The following is a 21,563-nucleotide window of genomic DNA, read 5'->3' as shown; positions in this document are numbered from 1 at the left end:
AGTTGTGAATCTGTGGAATTCTCTGCCTCAGAAGGCAGTGGAGGCCAATTCTCTGAATGCATTCAAGAGAGAGCTGGATAGAGCTCTTAAGGATAGCGGAGTCAGGGGGTATGTGGAGAAGGCAGGAACGGGGTACTGATTGAGAATGATCAGCCATGATCACATTGAATGGCGGCTATGGCTCGAAGGGCCGAATGGCCTCCTCCTGCACCTTTTGTCTATTGACCTGCGTGGGTTTTCTTCGGTTTCCTCCCACACTCCAAAGACGTACGTGCAGGTTTGTAGGTTAATTGGCTTGGTAAATGTAAAAATTGTCCTCTGGGTGTAGTGAGTTAATGTGCGTGGATCGCTGGTCGGCACAGACCTGGTGGGCAAAAGGGCCTGTTTCCGCGCTGTATCTCTAAACTAAACTAAACTAAATAACGGAGCGCCAATCCTCGGAGAAAGCGTGAATATTTTGGGTGACGGGTAGGGTAGGTGCAGGTTAAGTTGTCTGCTTTGTCCTAGATGTGGTCTTGATCTATTATTGTTATTAGAGTTACAGCAATCCCGGCAAGTAAACATTATGAATTAATTTGCTGGATGTTTTCGACTGGATGCCTTGACTAAATGAACGCATACCGTTGAAATGAATGCAAGCAAGTCTTGTCTGTTTGTACTGACTAACCCTGTTATATATTTCTAACTTTAAGTAGCCCTTGTATCCCCTCTCTCTCTCCATCCCTCCCCCACCCAAGTTGTAGCAGCTTCAAAGTTGTCTTGTTGAGTCTCATTGTCTGTCACTCATTTTCACCCAGCCCACAGTTAACAATGGCCTGTTTCCTTTATCATCGTCACTTTTTTGCATATCGTTTATTCATTTGTTTTATATCTCTTTACATCACCGTCTATATCTCTCATTTCCCTTTCTCCTGACTCTCAGCCTGAAGAAGGGTCTCGACCCGAAATGTCACCTATCCCTTTTCTCCAGAGATGCTGCCTGACCCGCTGAGTTACTCCAGCTTTTTGTGTCTATCTTCGGTTTAAACCAGCATCTGCAGTTCCTTCCAACACGTATTTTTCCTCTCTTTCCTGATGCAAATTTTGCCGTTAACATGCAATACCTCAAAAATTAGATTTGGCCTCAAGATATGAGACTTCATATAGGGAATGTAGATTTGAATTTGATAGATGGATGAAGTTGTGCTGAAATGGCTTTGTTGATTTTAACCTTTCTAACATTATTTTCCAGGGCATGTACATTAAATCAACCTACGACGGATTACACATTGTCACTGGTACAACTGAAAATGTAAGCAAGATATTTGCTTTTTTCCTGCTTCAACTAATTAATGCTGATTCCAGTTTTTATTTGACGAATCATAAATGCATTAATCGGTCTGGAAATCCAAAGCATACCAACCATACATCCAAATGACCGTATCTGAATATCGAAGAAGGCCAACTCCTGCACCTATTTTCTATGTTTCTAACACTTGTGTAGTCTCCAACATTGAACGTCTGCTTGATAACCAATGCCTTGGCAAAGGAAGGGCGTTAATAGGATTGTATTGAATAGTTACCATCAGATCAATGTCCTTTGTTCTCAAAGCCACATATTTTACATTTGTTAACGAAATCGTAATGGAGAGTGAAACTGAATATCAAGTTACCCGCAACAAGAAAATGCTAGTACTTTGGCATGCCGAGAGTGCTTGTGATTCTAGTGTTGGTAAACATGCTGCATCAAGCAGGCAGTTGTGAATAGATACGTTCTTTAACCATTTCCACTCTGTTTTGCAGTCACCTGCCGATAGATCACGAAAGATCCACGCTGGTGATGAAGTAATCCAGGTTAATCAGCAGACTGTTGTAAGTACCGAGCAAACGTTGATTTAGATCTCCTGAAGCTGAAAGTAACTGGTTCTCCATTTTAAACTAGTGCCTGCATTGTCAATTTATCAACTGATCAAAACAACGCTCTGCTGTCTCAATAGTTCAGGGTGTATATTTTCTTACGATAGACACAAAAGGTTGGGGTTAACTCAGCGGGCCAGGCAGCATCTCTGGAGAGAAGGAATGGGTGACGTTTCGGGTCGAGACCCTTCTTCAGACCTGAAACATCACCCGTTCCTTCTCTCCAGGGATGCTGCCTGGCCCGCTGAGTTAACCCCAGCCTTTTGTGTCTTATCTTCAGTTTAAACCAGCATCTGCTATTCCTTCCTACTGTATATTTTTGTACCTGGATAACATTAAACACAGCGAGTTCCAAAGCAGACATCTCCTCCTTGGTTGTGTGTGGTTTCATTGTCCCCAGAGGACAAGTTTCTGCTTTACATAGTGGGAGACTAGCTAGTTATTTATTTATTGTCCTACAGATTTAGTTTTCTACTAGGTTATGTAAAGAACCATTATTGACTTTCTGTACAGTGTATACATTTTCTCAAATATTGCCGAAGACCAGGTTTTGAGTGACCTGTGTCGTCTTACAGGAGGACATCCTTGGAATGCCCAAGTTTCATTTCAGTGATGGAAACGGTTCATAAGTGATTGGAACAGAATTAGGCCGTTCAGCCCATCAAGTCTACTCTGCCATTCAATCATGGCTGATCGATCTCTCCCTCTCAAACCCATTCTCCTGCCTTCTCCCCATAAACCCCTGACACCCGTACTAATCAGGAATCTATCTATCTCTGCCGTAAAAATATCTAATATCTCAAGTAAATGGTAGGAATGGATGTGGATGGACCAAGTGGGTTCTGCAGAGTTGTAGGCAAGTTATGTCAGGGATGTTTTGCTGGGTGTTTAGTGGATAAGGCCACTTCGACCAATTGATCTACCCTTTACCCATTTTTACATATCATTATCTGTGGGTCGGGAAGTCGGGGGTTAAGTTGCAGAGGGTAATGTAGACTCTCATGTCCAAGAGTTTGGAAATTAGTTGGTTGGGATTATGGTGTTTATAGCTGGGCCATAGTAAATAAACAGGAAGTGGCGGCACGGTGGCGCAGCGGTAGAGTTGCTGCCTTACAGCGAATGCAGCGCCGGAGACTCGGGTTCGATCCTGACTACGGGCGCCGTCTGTACGGAGTTTGTACGTTCTCCCCGTGACCTGTGTGGGTTTTCTCCGAGATCTTCGGTTTCCTCCCACGCTCCAAAGACGTACAGGTGTGTAGGTTAATTGACTGGGTAATATGTAAAAATTGTCCCTCGTGTGTGTAGGATAGTGTTAATGTGCGGGGATCGCTGGGCGGCACGGACCCGGTGGGCCGAAGGGCCTGTTTCCGCGCTGTATCTCTAAATCTAAAAAAAAACTAAAAGTGTAGGAAAGAACTGCAGGTACTGGTTTAAATCGATGATAGACACAAAATGCTGGACAATAGACAATAGACAATAGGTGCAGGAGTAGGCCATTCAGCCCTTCGAGCCAGCACCGCCATTCAATGCGATCATGGCTGATCACTCTCAATCAGTACCCCGTTCCTGCCTTCTCCCCATACCCCCTCACTCCGCTATCCTTAAGAGCTCTATCCAGCTCTCTCTTGAAAGCATCCAACGAACTGGCCTCCACTGCCTTCTGAGGCAGAGAATTCCACACCTTCACCACCCTCTGACTGAAAAAGTTCTTCCTCATCTCCGTTCTAAATGGCCTACCCCTTATTCTCAAACTGTGGCCCCTTGTTCTGGACTCCCCCAACATTGGGAACATGTTATCTGCCTCTAATGTGTCCAATCCCCTAATTATCTTATATGTTTCAATAAGATCCCCCCTCATCCTTCTAAATTCCAGTGTATACAAGCCCAATCGCTCCAGCCTTTCAACATACGACAGTCCCGCCATTCCGGGAATTAACCTAGTGAACCTACGCTGCACGCCCTCCATAGCAAGAATATCCTTCCTCAAATTTGGAGACCAAAACTGCACACAGTACTCCAGGTGCGGTCTCACCAGGGCCCGGTACAACTGTAGAAGGACCTCTTTGCTCCTATACTCAACTCCTCTTGTTACGAAGGCCAACATTCCATTGGCTTTCTTCACTGCCTGCTGAACCTGCACGCTTCCTTTCATTGACTGATGCACTAGGACACCCAGATCTCGTTGAACTCCCCCTCCTCCTAACTTGACACCATTCAGATAATAATCTGCCTTTCTATTCTTACTTCCAAAGTGAATAACCTCACACTTACCTACATTAAACTGCATCTGCCATGTATCCGCCCACTCACACAACCTGTCCAAGTCACCCTGCAGCCTTATTGCATCTTCCTCACAATTCACACTACCCCCCAACTTAGTATCATCTGCAAATTTGCTAATGGTACTTTTAATCCCTTCGTCTAAGTCATTAATGTATATCGTAAATAGCTGGGGTCCCAGCACCGAACCTTGCGGTACCCCACTGGTCACTGCCTGCCATTCCGAAAGGGACCCATTTATCCCCACTCTTTGCTTTCTGTCTGTCAACCAATTTTCTATCCATGTCAGTACCCTACCCCCAATACCATGTGCCCTAATTTTGCCCACTAATCTCCTATGTGGGACCTTGTCGAAGGCTTTCTGAAAGTCGAGGTACACCACATCCACTGACTCTCCCTTGTCAATTTTCCTAGTTACATCCTCAAAAAATTCCAGTAGATTTGTCAAGCATGATTTCCCCTTCGTAAATCCATGCTGACTCGGAATGATCCCGTTACTGCTATCCAAATGCTCAGCAATTTCGTCTTTTATAATTGACTCCAGCATCTTCCCCACCACTGATGTCAGACTAACTGGTCTATAATTACCCGTTTTCTCTCTCCCTCCTTTCTTAAAAAGTGGGATAACATTTGCTATCCTCCAATCCACAGGAACTGATCCTGAATCTATAGAACATTGAAAAATGATCTCCAATGCTTCCACTATTTCTAGAGCCACCTCCTTAAGTACTCTGGGATGCAGACCATCAGGCCCTGGGGATTTATCAGCCTTCAGTCCCATCAGTCTACCCAAAACCATTTCCTGCCTAATGTGGATTTCCTTCAGTTCCTCCATCACCCTAGGTTCTCCGGCCCCTAGAACATTTGGGAGATTGTGTGTATCTTCCTCAGTGAAGACAGATCCAAAGTAACGGTTTAACTCGTCTGCCATTTCTTTGTTCCCCATAATAAATTCCCCTGCTTCTGTCTTCAAGGGACCCACATTTGCCTTGACTATTTTTTTCCTCTTCACGTACCTAAAAAAACTTTTGCTATCCTCCTTTATATTATTGGCTAGTTTACCCTCGTACCTCATCTTTTCTCCCCGTATTGCCTTTTTAGTTAACTTTTGTTGCTCTTTAAAAGAGTCCCAATCCTCTGTCTTCCCACTCTTCTTTGCTATGTTATACTTCCTCTCCTTAATTTTTATGCTGTCCCTGACTTCCCTCGTCAGCCACAGGTGTCTCTTACTCCCCTTAGAGTCTTTCCACCTCTTTGGAATAAATTGATCCTGCAACCTCTGCATTATTCCCAGGAATACCTGCCATTGCTGTTCTACCGTCTTCCCTGCTAGGGCCTCCTTCCAATCAATTTTGGCCAGCTCCTGCCTCATGCCTCTGTAATCCCCTTTGCTATACTGTAATACCGACACTTCCGATTTTCCCTTCTGCCTTTCCATTTGCAGAGATGCTACCTATCCCACTGAGTTACTCCAGCATTTTGTGTCAATAAATAGAAGTCGGACAAAGGTGTCCTTAAGCTAATTTGGACATTGTGACCTAAATCGAATTATTTTGGAACCTGTAGCACGAGTACACGAAGAATTGAAATAAAATGAGCTTCTGCGGCAGCTAAGGTTCATGATTTGTAATTCAAATTTAACAATTTATCATAGGAAAGGCTACTTTTCTAAATTGTTTGTAAGTGTGATGGGTTGGCACTTTCCTAAGAGATTTTTACCTCCCTTGTTCAACTTGTGGGTGGGCCGAATGAATGAATACTTTATTGCCACATGTGAGAGGGCACAGTGAAATTCTTTGTCAAAAATACCCAAGGTGTGCAAATAGTCACCACATAAAGGATGCTGACAAAGTTACAAAGTACCCTGTGCCAGGTCTACCTTTGTTCCCCCCCCCCCCCCACTCCCTCCCTCACAGCCCCAGGTCCTCCACAATCCCACTGCATACAAATTCTTAAGAAAATAACTGCAGACGGTGGTACAAATCGAAGGTATCACTAAATGCTGGAGTAACTCAGCGGGTCAGGCAGCATCTAGGAGACAGGGAATGGGTGACGTTTCGGGTTGAGACCCTTCATCAGACGAAGGGTCTGAAGAAGTCAAGTCAAGTCAAGTCAATTTTATTTGTATAGCACATTTAAAAACAGCCCACGTTGACCAAAGTGCTGTACATCTGATTAGGTTCCAATGGGAAAAAAAAAGAAATATACAGTAGCACGCAAACAGTTCACAGCGTCTCCTCAATGAGCCTCAAACGCTAGGGAGTAGAAATAGGTTTTGAGCCTGGACTTAAAGGAGTCGATGGAGGGGGCAGTTCTGATGGGGAGAGGGATGCTGTTCCACAGTCTAGGAGCTGCAACCGCAAAAGCGCGGTCACCCCTGAGCTTAAGCCTAGACCGCGGGATAGTCTCGACCCGAAACATCACCCATTCCCTCTCTCCTAGATGCTGCCTGACCCGCTGAGTTACTCCAGCATTTTGTGATACCTTCAGTATGCAAATTCCTAGCGCATTAGGATATCCAAATTTAATGACATTAAGAAGTTTTCTGTTTCTTAACACTTCACTGTGCATGTTTTCTAGTTTTTACCTGCAAAGTATAAATTAAAAAGAATGACCAATAACACACTTTCTTTAACTGGATGTCATTGATACAGATTTTTTAATATCATTGTGCTCGATGTAAAAACAAGACTATGTGTGGGGCTTCTTGCGGAACATTGGCATTTATTAAAGTTAAGTGACTCTTTAGTGATTCAGACCTTATTTCTGTTAAAAGGTTGGCTGGCAGTTGAAAAACCTTGTTGGGAAACTTCGTGAAGACCCTGTAGGTGTGTTGCTTCTGTTGAAAAAAAGGCCAGCAAACACGTGCAACTTGACTCCAGCTCCTCTGAAGAACATGCGTTGGAAGCCACCAGCTGTGCAGGTAATGAAGAACTCGAGGCTTCTTCCATTTCGTCTTGAGATATTTGCAGGGGGTTCACACTTAATTGTGAACTCATAAGGTCAGAAGTGGCGGGAGCAGAATGAGGCCATTCGGCCCATCAGGTCTACTCCGCCATCCAATCATGGCTGATCTATCTCACCATCCTAACCCCATTCTCCTGCCTTCTCCCCATAACCCCTGACACCCGCACTAATCAAGACACTGATCAAGACACAGTGTGTGCATGATGCAGATCCTGCCAATATTTTCCATTGCTGTCTGTGGGTCCCTGTTTTGTATTTAGAGATACAGCGCGGAAACAGGCCCTTCGGCCCACCGAGTCCGCGCCGCCCAGCGATCCCCGCACATTAACACTACCCTATACACACTAGGGACAATTTTTTTAAACATTTACCCAGTCAATTAACCTACAAACCTGCACGTCTTTGGAGTGTGGGAGGAAACCGAAGATCTCGGAGAAACCCCACGCAGGTCATGGGGAGAACGTACAGACGGCGCCCGTAGTCGGGATCGAACCTGAGTCTCCGGCGCTGCATTCGCTGTAAGGCAGCAACTCTACCGCTGCGCCACCGTGCCCGCCCTACGCCCTGAAGTAGAAGCTAAAACTGTGAAACATGTGGAGGAGGTTATGACATGTCCCTTATTACTCGCTGCAATACAGTCGGGAACCGAAGAGAAGCTCTCTGGCACTGTAGAATTTGACCGCGTTCCGTGTGCATTGCTCTTCCTGCCCCGCTTCCTCAATGCACAGTAAATATTTTGTCCTCCTTTTGTATTTTGCAGACCAGCCCTTCCCAGACTGCAACCCCATCCACAGCCAGCACCATGGAGATGTCTCAGAAGAAGGACAAGCCTGCCATTAAGGATTTGTACATCCCACCACCACCGGTTGTCCCATATACTCCACGGTATGAAAGCCATTTGAACTAGTGGAACAAAAGGCTTCTTGTGTCAATAGACAATAGGTGCGGGAGTAGGCCATTCGGCCCTTCGAGCCAGCACCGCCATTCATGGTCATGGCTGATCATTCTCAATCAGTACCCCGTTCCTGCCTTCTCCCCATACCCCCTGACTCCGCTATCCTTAAGGGCTCTATCTAGCTCTCTCTTGAATGCATTCAGAGAATTGGCCTCCACTGCCTTCTGAGGCAGAGAATTCCACAGATTCACAACTCTCTGACTGAAAAAGCTTTTCCTCATCTCCGTTCTAAATGGCCTACCCCTTATTCTTAAACTGTGGCCCCTTGTTCTGGACTCCCCCAACATTGGGAACATGTTTCCTGCCTCTAACGTGTCCAACCCCTTAATAATCTTACACGTTTCGATAAGATCTCCTCTCATCCTTCTCATCATTAAAGTTGGCACAGGGACTCAAATCCCTGAGAGAAAATTAACATTTTCACATCTGCACATGCGTCAATAGAACCCTTGGAATAGCAGTGTTAAAAAATGCATCTGGTAACACCACCACCTCTGCTGTCATTTACCGCCAGTGACCCACTTAGATTCGTGGCCTTTGCATCTAATTCCTTCACTGTTGACTAAATTATAGTCAATAGTCAAGTTTATTTGTCACATACACATAAATGTGCAGTGAAATGAAAGATTACCCACAGTCCAACAATAAGAGCAATAAAAATAAGCAATAACACACACACAATCATAAACCAACACCAAACAAAAAGAAGCATCCATCACAGTGAGTCTCCTCCAGTCCCCTCCTCACTGTGATGGAAGGCCAGAATGTCTTTTCTCTTCCCCCGCCGTCTTCTCCCGTGGTCAGGCTGTTGAAGTTGCCACGTGGATGTGGATTGTAGCTCGATCCTTAGCACCTTTTAAATAGTGCGAAGGTGTCGAGACGGTTTAAAACTATATTTTCACCCAGACCAGGGGAAGCACATTACTAGTAAATGATTCTGGAAGCCTTTTATCCCTGCATAACTGATGTGTTTAATAATGGTACCTAATGGCAAAATGAAACCCCTTTGGTGTTTTCCTACTCTCTCCTCCCTTGATAGTTACGTTTCTTCAGTCAATCAAAACACTTGGGGAGGATATCTCACTGCATTTTTCATTGATTGAATCCATAGACAATAGACAATAGGTGCAGGAGGAGGCCATTCGGCCCTTTGAGCCAGCGCCGCCATTCAATGTGATCATGGCTGATCATTCTCAATCAGTACCCCTTTCCTGCCTTCTCCCCATACTCCGCTATCCTTAAGAGCTCTATCTAGCTCTCTCTTGAATGCATTCAGGGAATTGGCCTCCACTGCCTTCTGAGGCAGAGAATTCCACAGATTCACAACTCTGACTGAAAAAGTTTTCCCCCATCTCAGTTCTAAATGGCCTACCCCTTATTCTTAAACTGTGGCCCCTTATTCTGGACTCCCCCAACATTGGGAACATGTTTCCAGCCTCTAACGTGTCCAACCCCTTAATAATCTTATACGTTTCGATAAAATCCCCTCTCATCCTTCTAAATTCCAGTGTATACAAGTCTAGCCGCTCGAGTCTTTCAACATATGACAGTGCCGCCATTCCGGGAATTTAGAAGCACATCCATCTTGAGAACTTGGCTTCATTTAAACTTGTACGCCCCCAAGCCGATTTGCTTAATGTTGATCAATCTGCTTTGCAAAAGACCGCACAAAATACTTGAGTTTCTTCTGAAATCCAAACAATCCTGGTGGAATATGTACTTTGAGCTTTGTTCACTTTTTTTCTAAAGTTTTCGCTGACATTGTTAAACCTTGACATTGGGACCTCCAGCGGCTGAAACCAATATATGCACACCGAGCTGTAATTTGGGCCGTGAGGAAGATACTTTGGTGGCATTGGAGATGTGCCATTGCATTAGAAGTGACGTTGGCAGAGTAATGACATTGATGTGTAGGAAGTAACTGCAGATGCTGGGTTCAACCAAAGATAGGCACAAAAAGATGAAGTAACTCAGCGGGACAGGCTATATAGAAACATAGAAAATAGGTGCAGGAGTAGGCCATTCGGCCCTTTGAGCCTGCACCGCCATTCAATATGATCATGGCTGATCATCCAACTCAGTATCCCGTACCTGCCTTCTCTCCATACCCCCTGATCCCTTTAGCCACAAGGGCCACATCTAACACCCTCTTAAATATAGCTAATGAACTGGCCTCAACTACCTTCTGTGGCAGAGAATTCCACAGATTCACCACTCTCTGTGTGAAAAAAAACTTTCTCATCTCGGTCCTAAAATACTTCCCCCTTATCCTTAAACTGTGACCCCTTGTTCTGGACTTCCCCAACATCGGGAACAATCTTCCTGCATCTAGCCTGTCCAACCCCTTAAGAATTTTGTAAGTTTCTATAAGATCCCCCCTCAATCTTCTAAATTCCAGCGAGTACAAGCCGAGTCTATCCAGTCTTTCTTCATATGAAAGTCCTGCCATCCCAGGAATTAATCTGGTGAACCTTCTCTGTACTCCCTCTATGGCAAGAATGTCTTTCCTCAGATTAGGAGACCAAAACTGTACGCTATACTCCAGGTGTGGTCTCACCAATGCCCTGTACAATATCTCTGGAGAAAAGGAATAGGTGACATTTTGGGTCAAGACCCTTCTTCAGACTGAGTGTCAGGGGAAAGGGAATCGAGTACAGACTGCGAAGTAGAACAAATGAATGAAAGATATGTAAAAAAGGTAACGGTGATCAAAGGAAAAGGTCCATTGGTGGCTGTGGGTAAGGTGATAATGAGTTGCACAGACGATTAAACTCACCAGGACAACAGTGAAACAAGTACAATGGCCAGGGTGGAGGAGGGACAGAGAGAGAGAGGGAATGCAAGGGTTACTTGAAGTTAGAGGAATCAATGTTCATACCGCTGGGGTGTGAGCTGCCCAAGCAAAATATGAGGTGCTGTTCCTCAAATTCGCGTTTGGCCTCACTCTGACAATGTACATTGATGTTCTTTTATTTTGACAAACCGCTATGATAATCAAGTTTTTTTGTTAAAAGGGCAAAAATAGGGGAAGGATTCATAGAGTCATAGAGTGATAAAGTGTGGAAACAGGCCCTTCGGCCCAACTCGTCCACACCAGCTAAGAATGTCCTAGCTACCCTGGTCCCACTTGCCTGCGCTTGGTCCATAACCCTCCAAACCTGTCCTATCCATGTACCTGTCCAACTGTTTCTTAAACAATGGGATAGTCCTAGCCTCAACTACCTCCTCTGGCAGCTCGTTCCATACACCCACCACCCTCTGTGTGAAAAAGTTACCCCTCGGATTCCTATTAAATCTTTTCCCCTTCACCTTAAACCTATGTCCTCTGGTCCTCGATTCATCTACTCTGGGTAAAAGACTCTGTGTATCTACCTGATCTATTTCTCTCATGATTTTGTATCCCTCTATAAGATCACCCCTCATTCTCCTACGCTCCATGAAATAGAGACCCAGCCTACTCAACCTCTCCCTATAGGTCACACCCTCTAGTCCTGGCAACATCCTCATAAATCGTTTCTGAACCCATTCAAGCTTGACAATATCTTTCCGACAACGTGGTGCCCAGAACTGAACACAATATTCTAAATGTGATCTCATCAATGTCTTATACAACTGCAACATGACCTCCCAATTTCTATACTCAATACTCTGACTGATGAAGGCCAAAGTGCCAAAATCCTTTTTGACCACCTTGTCTACGTGCGACTCCACCTTCAAAGAACCTGTACTTGTACTCAGTGAGGAACTCGATGGGTCTGGCAGCATCTGTGGAGAGAAAAGGACAGATGTTTCTGGATGGGACTCTTCTTCAGATTGATAAATAAAGGGGGGAGAAAGCTGTGTGACACTGTTGAGGGGAAGGAGTGGGGCAAGAACGGGATAAAGGTAAGGAGGGATGAGTGGAGATGGTAACCAAGGCTGGTGGTGAAGTGGGGATAAATTGGTGCATCTGACGATCGGGGACATTAGGATTGAAATGTAGAGCCAGAGAGAGGCGTAGAGGATGGAAAGGAACACGTGGGAGAAAAAAAAAGTGTAAAGGAAAATGAGTGTGAGGTTGATTTCTCTAACTTCAAGTAACCCTTGCTCCCTCTCTCCCTCTCTCCCTCTCTCCCTCTCTCCCTCTCTCCCTCTCTCCCTCTCTCCCTCTATCCCTCTCTCCCTCTCTCCCTCTCTCCCTTTCTCCCCTCTCCCTCTCTCTCCCCCTCCCCCTCTCTCTCTCTCTCTCTCTCTCTCTCTCTCTCTCTCTCTCTCTCTCTCTCTCTCTCTCTCTCTCTCTCTCTCTCTCTCTCTCTCTCTCTCTCTCTCTCTCTCTCTCTCTCTCTCTCTCTCTCTCTCTCTCTCCTCTCTCTCTCTCTCTCTCTCTCTCTCTCTCTCTCTCTCTCTCTCTCTCTCTCTCTCTCTCTCTCTCTCCCCCTCTCTCCCTCTCTCCCTCTCTCCCCCCTCTCCCCCTCTCCTCTCTCCCCTCCCCCCCCCCCCCCCCAGTTGTCGTACTAGTTTCACTGTCGTCCTGTTGGATTTCATTGTACAACTCATTACCACATAGCCCACAGCCAGCAATGGAGCGTTTCCTTTCATCACTGTGACTTTTTTGGCATGTTCTTCATTGATTTGTTCGATATCTCTCTACATTACTGCCTACATCTCTCGTTTCCCGCTCCCCTGAGTCTGTCTGAGGCAGGGTCTCCACCCGAAACGTCAACTGTTCTTTTCTCCGGAGTTGCTGCCTGACCCGCTGAGTTACTCCAGCATTTTGCGTCTGTCTTGGAAAGAGAAACTGTGTTGATGCTTCAAAACTGAAGACCTTTTGTGGGAATCGGGAAAGAATGAAACTGCCGAGTCCAGCATTTTCACCTTTTTTTGGCAAAATGACCAGATCTGTGGCAGATGAAATTTAACTTGTCAAGGTGTGAAGTGTGATTTATTTGAGGTAAAATGGTGAGGTGACATAGACCAAGTGGTAAAAGGTTTTAAAAGTTTAAGGCATTTCATTAGCCTAGGCATATAATTTTGTTGTCTTTATCAGCAAAATCATAGAGTACGAAAGGAAGTTATTCTGTATGTAAACCACTAAGCCTTGTTGTGGTCATGATACATAGTGAGTCACGGACTTTGAGAAGATATAGAAGAGTTTAACTGGAATAATACATGGAATGGTGGACAGGGCGGCACGGTGGCACAGCGGTAGAGTTGCTGCCTTACAGCGAATGCAGCGCCGGAGACCCGGGTTCCATCCTGACTACGGACGCTGTCTGTACGGAGTTTGTACGTTCTCCCCGTGACCTGCGTGGGTTTTCTCCGAGATCTTCGGTTTCCTCCAACACTCCAAAGACGTGCAAGTTTGTAGGTTAATTGGCTTGGTAAACGTAAAAATTGTCCCTTGTGTGTGTAGGATAGTGTTAATGTGCAGGGATCGCTGGGCGGCACGGACCCGGTAGGCCGAAAGGGCCTGTTTCCGTGCTGTATCTCTGAACTAAACTAAAGATGTATTGTGAAGCGGCCACAGATTTTCTTCTGTGCAGGAGGGGAGGATAAAGCTTTAAGTGCTGTTGAAAATTGAATGATTTGCTACAAAGAGAATCTGTTTCCAGTGGCAGAAACGTCTGCAACTACAGACACCAATCTAAGATGATTGACAAAAGTACCAGGGGCAGCAGTAACGAAATGACTTAATTGCACCGTATGTTATGACTTGGAATGCAATCCCAGAAAGACTTGAAAGGTGAATTGGGTAAGTGCTTGATGGGTGTGGGGAAATAGTATCAGGCAAAAAAAGGTGCAGAAATAGGAGTTGGAATGTTTGCTGAAAGACTGATGGATTCCTTGGGCCAAATGGCCTTGTTTTCGTTGTCATCAACATCATCATCATCATCATCATCTTCATCATATATATACAGCCGGAAACAGGCCCTTTCGGCCCACCAAGTCCGTGCCGCCCAACGATCCCCGTACAGTAACACTATCCTACACCCACTAGGGACAATTTTTTACATTTACCCAGCCAATTAACCTACATACCTGTACGTCTTTGGAGTGTGGGAGGAAACCGAAGATCTCGGAGAAAACCCACGCAGGTCACGGGGAGAACGTACAAACTCCTTACAGTGCAGCACCCGTAGTCAGGATCGAACCTGAGTCTCCGGCGCTGCATTCGCTGTAAAGCAGCAACTCTACCGCTGCGCTACCGTGCCGCTACGTTGCTTTTTCGCATTATCCTCAGTATTGCTGGGATGTGAGACCTGCTTTGCAGCAAAGTTGAAGCAGTTGTCTGATATAAGGTATGCAAACCATATCACACATCACCATATCCCACATATAAGGTGTATAGTGTATCTTCTCCCTATCGATGGTGTGGTGCAAAAAAAAGTTAAGGGGCTGTCCCCGTTACGCGATTTTTAAGGCGACTGCCGGCGACTGTCAAAGTCGTAGCAGATCGCCGAAATTTTCTTTTACCCCACGACAATGACCACGACAATGACCACGACAATGACCACGACAATGACCACGACACTGACCACTACAATGACCACGACAGTGACCACGACAATGACCGCGACAATGACCGCGACAATGACCGTGACAATGCCGAGTCAGGTCGATACAAGTCACTTTTTTTGTGAAACTAGCACCTGGCTAAGAGATTACACCGTCTTCGGAAACATCGCGAAATTCCCACGCTTACCTGACCGTCAAACTGTCGCCTCCAATCTACCTGTCAAATGTCCTGACGGTAAATAAATGGGTTAAACAAAACTATCTTCTGGTATCTTCAAATGCCTTTTCTTAATTTAATATCATGTGCTTCTAAATGCATCTGCGACAACCTAGCAAACCTGGGGACAGCGTGCGACAGACAGCGCCTGCAATAAGCTACGATACCTGGCGACAAGCCAGCTTTCGCCCAGAAATTTCTATCTGGAAAGTTTTTCCACGATGCGCCGAGATCCGCTACGATTCATTGAAGACTCCTCACGATCACGCCCGCGCGCGACACCCCGGCAAACGTTCAACGACAGCCTAGTCACCGGCAGTCGCCTTAAAATCACCTACGTGGGACAGGCCCTTAACACTTAGTTGATTTGCCTGTTCCATTATGTCTAATGTGTCACTGATATGACAAGGAAACAGCGGCCATATCAAATCCCCCTCTCTCACTGTTTCGCACCCCAGCTGTACTTGCGGAAAACTACTGGGATGCCTGGCAAGATGGAGAACAGATTGTAATTTTAGCACCTAATTCATAGACTGTCCAAACAAAGATGTGGTGCTGGACATTCTTTACGTAGGACCTCAGCAAGATAGTAGACAACTTTCCACACAAGCTGGTCCAGAAGCTGACAGCACATGGGATTCAAAATTGGTTTGAAGATGGACACAAAAAGCTGGAGTAACTCAGCGGGTCAGACGGCATCTCTGAGGAAAAGGAATAGGTGACGTTTCGGGTCGAGACCCTTCTTCAGACAATTCAAAGTTGGCTTGTTTAGTTTAGTGTAGCGATACAGCGCGGAGACAGGCCCTTCGGCCCACTGAGTCCGCGCCGACCAGCGATCCCCGCACATTAACACTATCCTACACACACGAAGGACAATTTTACATTTATACCCAGCAGTTTTATACCAGGTTTTGTGGACATTCACTGAAGCCGACTGGTTAGTGTCAGAGACAGGATGAAGGCTGCTACCCTAAACCCCCCCCACAGCGGCCTTCATGTGCCCACACGTGTGTGGCTCACGCATCGTACACGTGAGCCCCACTCTCTCCCATGAGACACGTGACTGCCCTACCATGCTATCATCCTCTACCACGAGCCACCGCCTGACACACACTGGGAACAGTTTACAATTATACCAAGCCAATTAGCCTACAAACCTGTACGTCTCTGGAGTGTGGGAGGAAAACGAAGATCTCGGAGAAAACCCACGGGGAGAACGTGCAAACTCCATACAGACAGCACCCGTAGTCGGGATCGAACCCGGGCCTCCAGCGCTGCAAGGCAGCAACTCTACCGCTGCGGCGTCCTATTGATAGGAGGCTGGAGTTAATAGTCAAAGGAATGTATTTCTGACTGGAAGTCGTTAACCAGTATTGTACCACGGGGATTGGTGCTGGGACCATTGTTATTTGTCCTATGTCTTAGATAAGAAGGGTAGGTGGTCTGATTAAGTTTGACAGAAGAATATGTGGTTGTGAAGTATGAAAAGGAATGCGGGTCAGTTGGGAAACTGCAGAGCAGTGGCAGATGGAATTTAATGAATGGTAACTGCATTTTGCAACGTTGGATATTAACGGGACATGTACAGTAAATGGCGGTAGGCTCTGTGCGAAGGGACCCTGACGTGGAAGGTGATGAAAATGGCGACAAGCTGTGTAGTGTTAATGAATGCCTTCACAGACTGGGGCATTGAGTAGAACAGTTGGGATGTTTTTGATGCAGGTGACCAAAACATTAATCAGTATGCACTTGAACTATTGTGTACAATTTTAGTCGGCTCTACAAGAAGGATGTGGTAACATTAGAAAGTGTGCAGAAGAGATTCACCAGAATGTTGTCTGAAATTGAAAGATTTACTTACACCGATTATGACCTGATGAACCAAAACATTATGACCACCTGCCTAATATGCTGTTGGTCCTCCGTGTGCAGCCCCATACGCAGCAGGGTGCGATGCACTGTGTATTGTGACACATTCCTCCCATGACCACCATTAAAATTCTCTATGACTGGGGCCACAGTCGACCTTCTGTCGGTTCGGACCAGACGGGATAGCCTTCGTTGCCCTCGCGCATCGATGAGCCTTGGGCGCCCAACACCCTGTCGCCGGTTTGTGGTTTGTCCCTCCTCGGACCACTGTCGGTCGGTACTCACCACTGCTGACCGGGAGCACCCCACAAGCCTTGCTGTTTCAGAGATGCTCTGACCCAGTCGTCTGGCCATAACAATTTGGCCCTTGTCAAAATCGCTCAGGTCTTTACTCCTGCCCATTTCTCCTGCATCCAACACATCAACTTCAAGAACTGACTGTTCACTTGCTGCCTAATATATCCCACCCCTTGACAGGTGCCATTGTAACAAGATAACCAATGTTATTCACTTCACCTGTCAGTAGTCATAATGTTTAGGCTCATAGGTGTATCAGGCAAAGAAGGGACTGATTCGGTGTTCTCATTGAAATGTAGGAGAAAAAAGAGACATAAAATTGATGGGCAAAGATGGAGTGGATGGCCTTTTTCCAAGGGGGGGGGGATTTTCAAAACTTATCGGGCAACGGTTTCAGATGGGAAGGGGGAAATTTAAAGTTTAAGGGGCAATTTTTTCACACAGGGTGGTGCTTGTATGGAACAAACGGCCGGGGGTGGTGGCAAACAAAGACAAGCACAATTACCACATTGAAAAGACATTTGGATAGGTACCCGGATAGGAAACCGGATATGGGGCTAATACAAGCAAATTAAGTTAATGTAGATGGGTATCACAGTCAGCATGGATAACTGGGATGGTCTATTCCTGTGTTGTCTGACCCATCAGATGTGGTATATTACTAATCTGGCGTAAAGTTTGTTCAAAGTGCCAATTCTAAATTTTTTTCTAATTATTTGTTCAGAACTATTTCCCTTGAGGCACCTTTAGCCTGTCAGCCACTTCCTTATGCGTTATTTTTTTTTATCAGGATGTCTTAAGTTACAACACCTTGCAATGGACCCTCAGGCCAGCAAGCTGATATAGTCTGTACATTGACCTCCAAAGACCTTCTTATCTGACAAGGCATATTGACATTTCCATCTGTTTTATTGGATATCCTTTGAAACAAGTGCATAAACTAAAAAGGATACAAGGGGAGGAAGTACAAGTTAATTCAGTAGGATAAACAATATTATAAATAACCTTTCGATTGTACATATAGAAGCTGCATTTCTATGGAATGCTGCATTTGGAAGGAAATGGTTATTTTTTCGGGCTTATAATCGAACGTAAGCAGAAATTGTTGCAGCAGTGCACGTTATTGTTTTGCAGTCGGTTAATTCCTACACCGTTTGCTGTTTGGATACAAGTCCATTCTGACCAAGCAAAATGTGAATCTTAGACATTATTCCTTTCGCTTTCAGTTACGCGTGGCACCTCCACTCCATTAACAATTTCAGAAGCTTGGATTTGTAGGAATTTCTTGTGAGAATTTCTTGTTTTTGTACGGGTGTCAAGGGTTATGGGGAGAAGGTAGGAGAATGGGGTTGGGAGGGAGAGATAGATCAGCCATGATTGAATGGTGGAGTAGACTTGATGGGCCAAATGGCCTAATTCTGCTCCTATAACCTCTTGCATGCCCATCTAAACTAGACCCATTTGCCTGTACCTGGTCCATATTGCTCTAAAATGTTCCAATTCATAAACCTGTCCAAAGGTGTATTAAATATTGTTATTATACCTAACTCAGCCACTTCCCCCCAGTGAAATAAAATTCCCCTCGGGTTCCTGTTAAATTTCTTCACTCTCACCTTAAACCTCTGCCCACTAATTCTTGATTTCCCCTACCCTGGGAAAAGATCTTGATTAGTACGGGTGTCAGAGGTTATGGGGAGAAGGCAGGAAAATGGGGTTAGGAGGGAGAGATAGATCAGCCATGATTGAACGGTGAAGTATACTTGATGGGCCAAATGACCTAATTCTGTTCCTATCCCTTATGACCTTATAAGCTGGAAATGTTGAGATGTTCTCAAAGGAAACTGGCAATGTTGAGAGCAGAAATTTTCAACAAACTAATGTTGCAGGCCATTCTTATTCTCGATTTTGTTCTGCGTGCCATTCTGTTGATATGAATTGTGCTATTCTCGTAATAATGCCCAATTTATATTGCTGGGGCGGATTGTGATTTAACAAGATCCAGAATTGCAAAAAATGCCAAGCAAATCTTTTGAAAATGTTAAACATAGAAAATAGGTGCAGGAGGAGGCCATTTGGCCCTTCGAGCCAGCACTGCCATTCATTGTGATCATGGCTGATCATCCACAATCAGTAACCCGTGCCTGCCTTCTCCCCATATCCCTTGATTCAGCTAGCCCCTAGAGCTCTATCTAACTCTCTTTCAAATTCATCCAGTGAATTGGCCTCCACTGCCCTCTGTGGCAGAGAATTCCACAAATTCACAACTCTGGGTGAAAAAGTTTTATCTCATCTCAGTGTTAAATACCCCTCCCCCTTTATTCTTAGAATGTGGCTCCTGGTTCTGGACTCCCCCAACATTGGGAACATTTTTCCTGCATCTAGCTTGTCCAGTCCCTTTATAATTTTATACGTCTCTACACGATCCACTCCCATCCTTCTAAACTCCAGTGAATACAAACCCAGTCTTTCCAATCTTTCCTCATATGACAGTCCCGCCATCCCGGGGATTAACCTTGTGTAGCTACGCTGCACTGCCTCAATAGCAAGGATGACCTTCCTCAAATTAGGAGTCTAAAACTGCACACAATACTCCAGATGTGGTTTCAAGAGGGCCCTGTACAACTGCAGAAGGACCTCTACTCAAATCCTTTTACTCCTATGTTAAAATCCTGAGGCAACAGAATTTGAGTAATTCTAGTGTTTAGTGGCAAGATGGTTGGAGTGCATTGTACAGAAGCTGGAGATGTAGGGTCGAAAGAAGAAGATTATAGGACTAACTCTTCGAGGTGGTTTTGGTAGAACTGTATTGTCTAGTACTGTAAAAGGTGAGGAGCTTGTGTACTCAAATGTGAAATGCATTTCTGATTAATATAATGGAATGAATAATGGAGTTATGCTTGTGACTTGTTCACTCAGCAAATATCCATGTACCTTAATCTGTTCTGGATTCCTGTCGATAAAATGGGAAGATGAAGACTATGAAAGTGTTCTGTTGTCACTTTTCATAGGTTCATAAGTCATAGGAGCAGAATTAGGACCTTCGGCCCATTGAATGGATGGCTGATCAATCTTTCCCTCTCAACCCCATTCTCCTGCCATGTGCCCTTAACTCTTAACCCCCTTACTAATCAAGAATATGTCAAACTCCACTTTAAAAATACCCATTTTGCGAATGCTTTATTTTCTGGGCCATTGCTTTTTTTTCCTGTTTATCTGCTGAAAATGGTATGCTTTGTCAGAATAAATGCAGCTTTTCAATACAACGGAAACAAAAATCATTATGGTGAGAGGATGCTTTTATTCTTGGGTGTCTCTGTCGATTGGGCAATTTGAGTTGAGCAGGAGATGGTAATGAAGTTGTAAAGGGTAGACACAAAATGCTGGAGTAACTCAGCGGGACAGACAGCATCTCTGGAGAGAAGGAATGGGTGACGTTTCGGGTTGAGACCCTTCTTCAGTCTGAAGTAGGGTCTCGACCCGAAATGTCACACATTCCTTCTCTCCAGAGATGCTGCCTGTCCCGCTGAGCCACTCCAGCATTTTGTGTCTGCCTTCAGGTTCAATATGGGCCCATATATTCTGATATATAGTCTGAAGAAGGGTCTCGACCCGAAACATCGGCCATTCCTTCGCTCCAGAGATTCTACCTGCCCTGCTGAGTTACTCCGGCATTTTGTGTCTATCTTCGATTTAAACCAGCATCTGCAGTTCCTTCCTACCCATATATTCTGCTGCAGGTTGAGCGAGAAATGCTTAATGCATTTAAGCATTTCTCACTACTCAATGCAGTGGGTTCATGGTTTGGAAGAGGGTGGAATTTAAACCAGCATCTGCGGTTCTTTCCTACACACAAAGTTGTACAGGGCATGTTTTGCAAAGGACAAGAAGCATGCAATCTGAAAATTGAGTCGCTGATGTGTCTCATTTTATGGACGAATAAGTTTATGGACAAGTAATTTTGCCCACGCATTTGTCCTAAAAAAAAGTTTTTTGTGGATTAATTGCTGACAGATGGGCAAAGTGGCTCATCCACTGATCAGGAATGGATGGTGAAATATTCATTATCAACCATGGATGGAAAGCGTTAAGTGATAAGTTGAATCGTTGTTTCCTGAAACTAGGTGAATCTTTTGAAGAATATTTCAAACGTAAGAATCTTTTTAACTTGGGAGCACATAATCAACTTGCAGGAAAAGTCATGTGAATTTTCCCAACTAAATTCATGCTTTCAATTTGTTCAGAATAAATGTTCGAATTTTGAAACTTGAGACAATTATGCGCTGAGGTGACTATCAGAGATTCTGTAAGAAAATAACTGCAGATGCTGGTTCAAATCGAAGGTATTTATTTCACAAATTGCTGGAGTAACTCAGCAGGTCAGGCAGCATCTCAGGAGAGAAGGAATGGGTGACGTTTCGGGTCGAGACCCTTCTACCCTGGTATGAATATTAATTTCTCTAACTTCAAGTAACCCCTGCATTTCCTCTCTCTCCATCCCCCACCCAAGTCACACCAGCTTCTCGTTCTCACCTAGCAAACAGCTAACAATGGCCTGTTTCCTTTATCATCGTTACTTTTTTGCATATC

General features: G+C 45.0%; 1 protein-coding gene across 2 annotated transcripts in view; it reads left to right on the top strand.

Annotated features, from left to right (window-relative positions):
- cnksr3 (cnksr family member 3) overlaps positions 1 to 21,563 on the top strand; it is a 102,172-nt gene that overhangs the window by 67,371 nt on the left and 13,238 nt on the right. For both annotated transcript variants that reach the window (XM_078404712.1, XM_078404711.1), the window contains exons 6-9: positions 1,232 to 1,291; positions 1,783 to 1,851; positions 6,953 to 7,099; positions 7,904 to 8,028. In XM_078404712.1, the coding sequence (XP_078260838.1) occupies positions 1,232 to 1,291; positions 1,783 to 1,851; positions 6,953 to 7,099; positions 7,904 to 8,028 (401 nt within the window). The remainder of the gene's footprint in view (positions 1 to 1,231; positions 1,292 to 1,782; positions 1,852 to 6,952; positions 7,100 to 7,903; positions 8,029 to 21,563) is intronic.

This window comes from Rhinoraja longicauda, chromosome 9 (assembly GCF_053455715.1).
Source record: "Rhinoraja longicauda isolate Sanriku21f chromosome 9, sRhiLon1.1, whole genome shotgun sequence".
NCBI lineage: Eukaryota > Metazoa > Chordata > Chondrichthyes > Rajiformes > Arhynchobatidae > Rhinoraja > Rhinoraja longicauda.
Note: the sequence above shows the minus strand (reverse complement) of the source record. Positions and strands in the feature narration are given on the sequence as shown.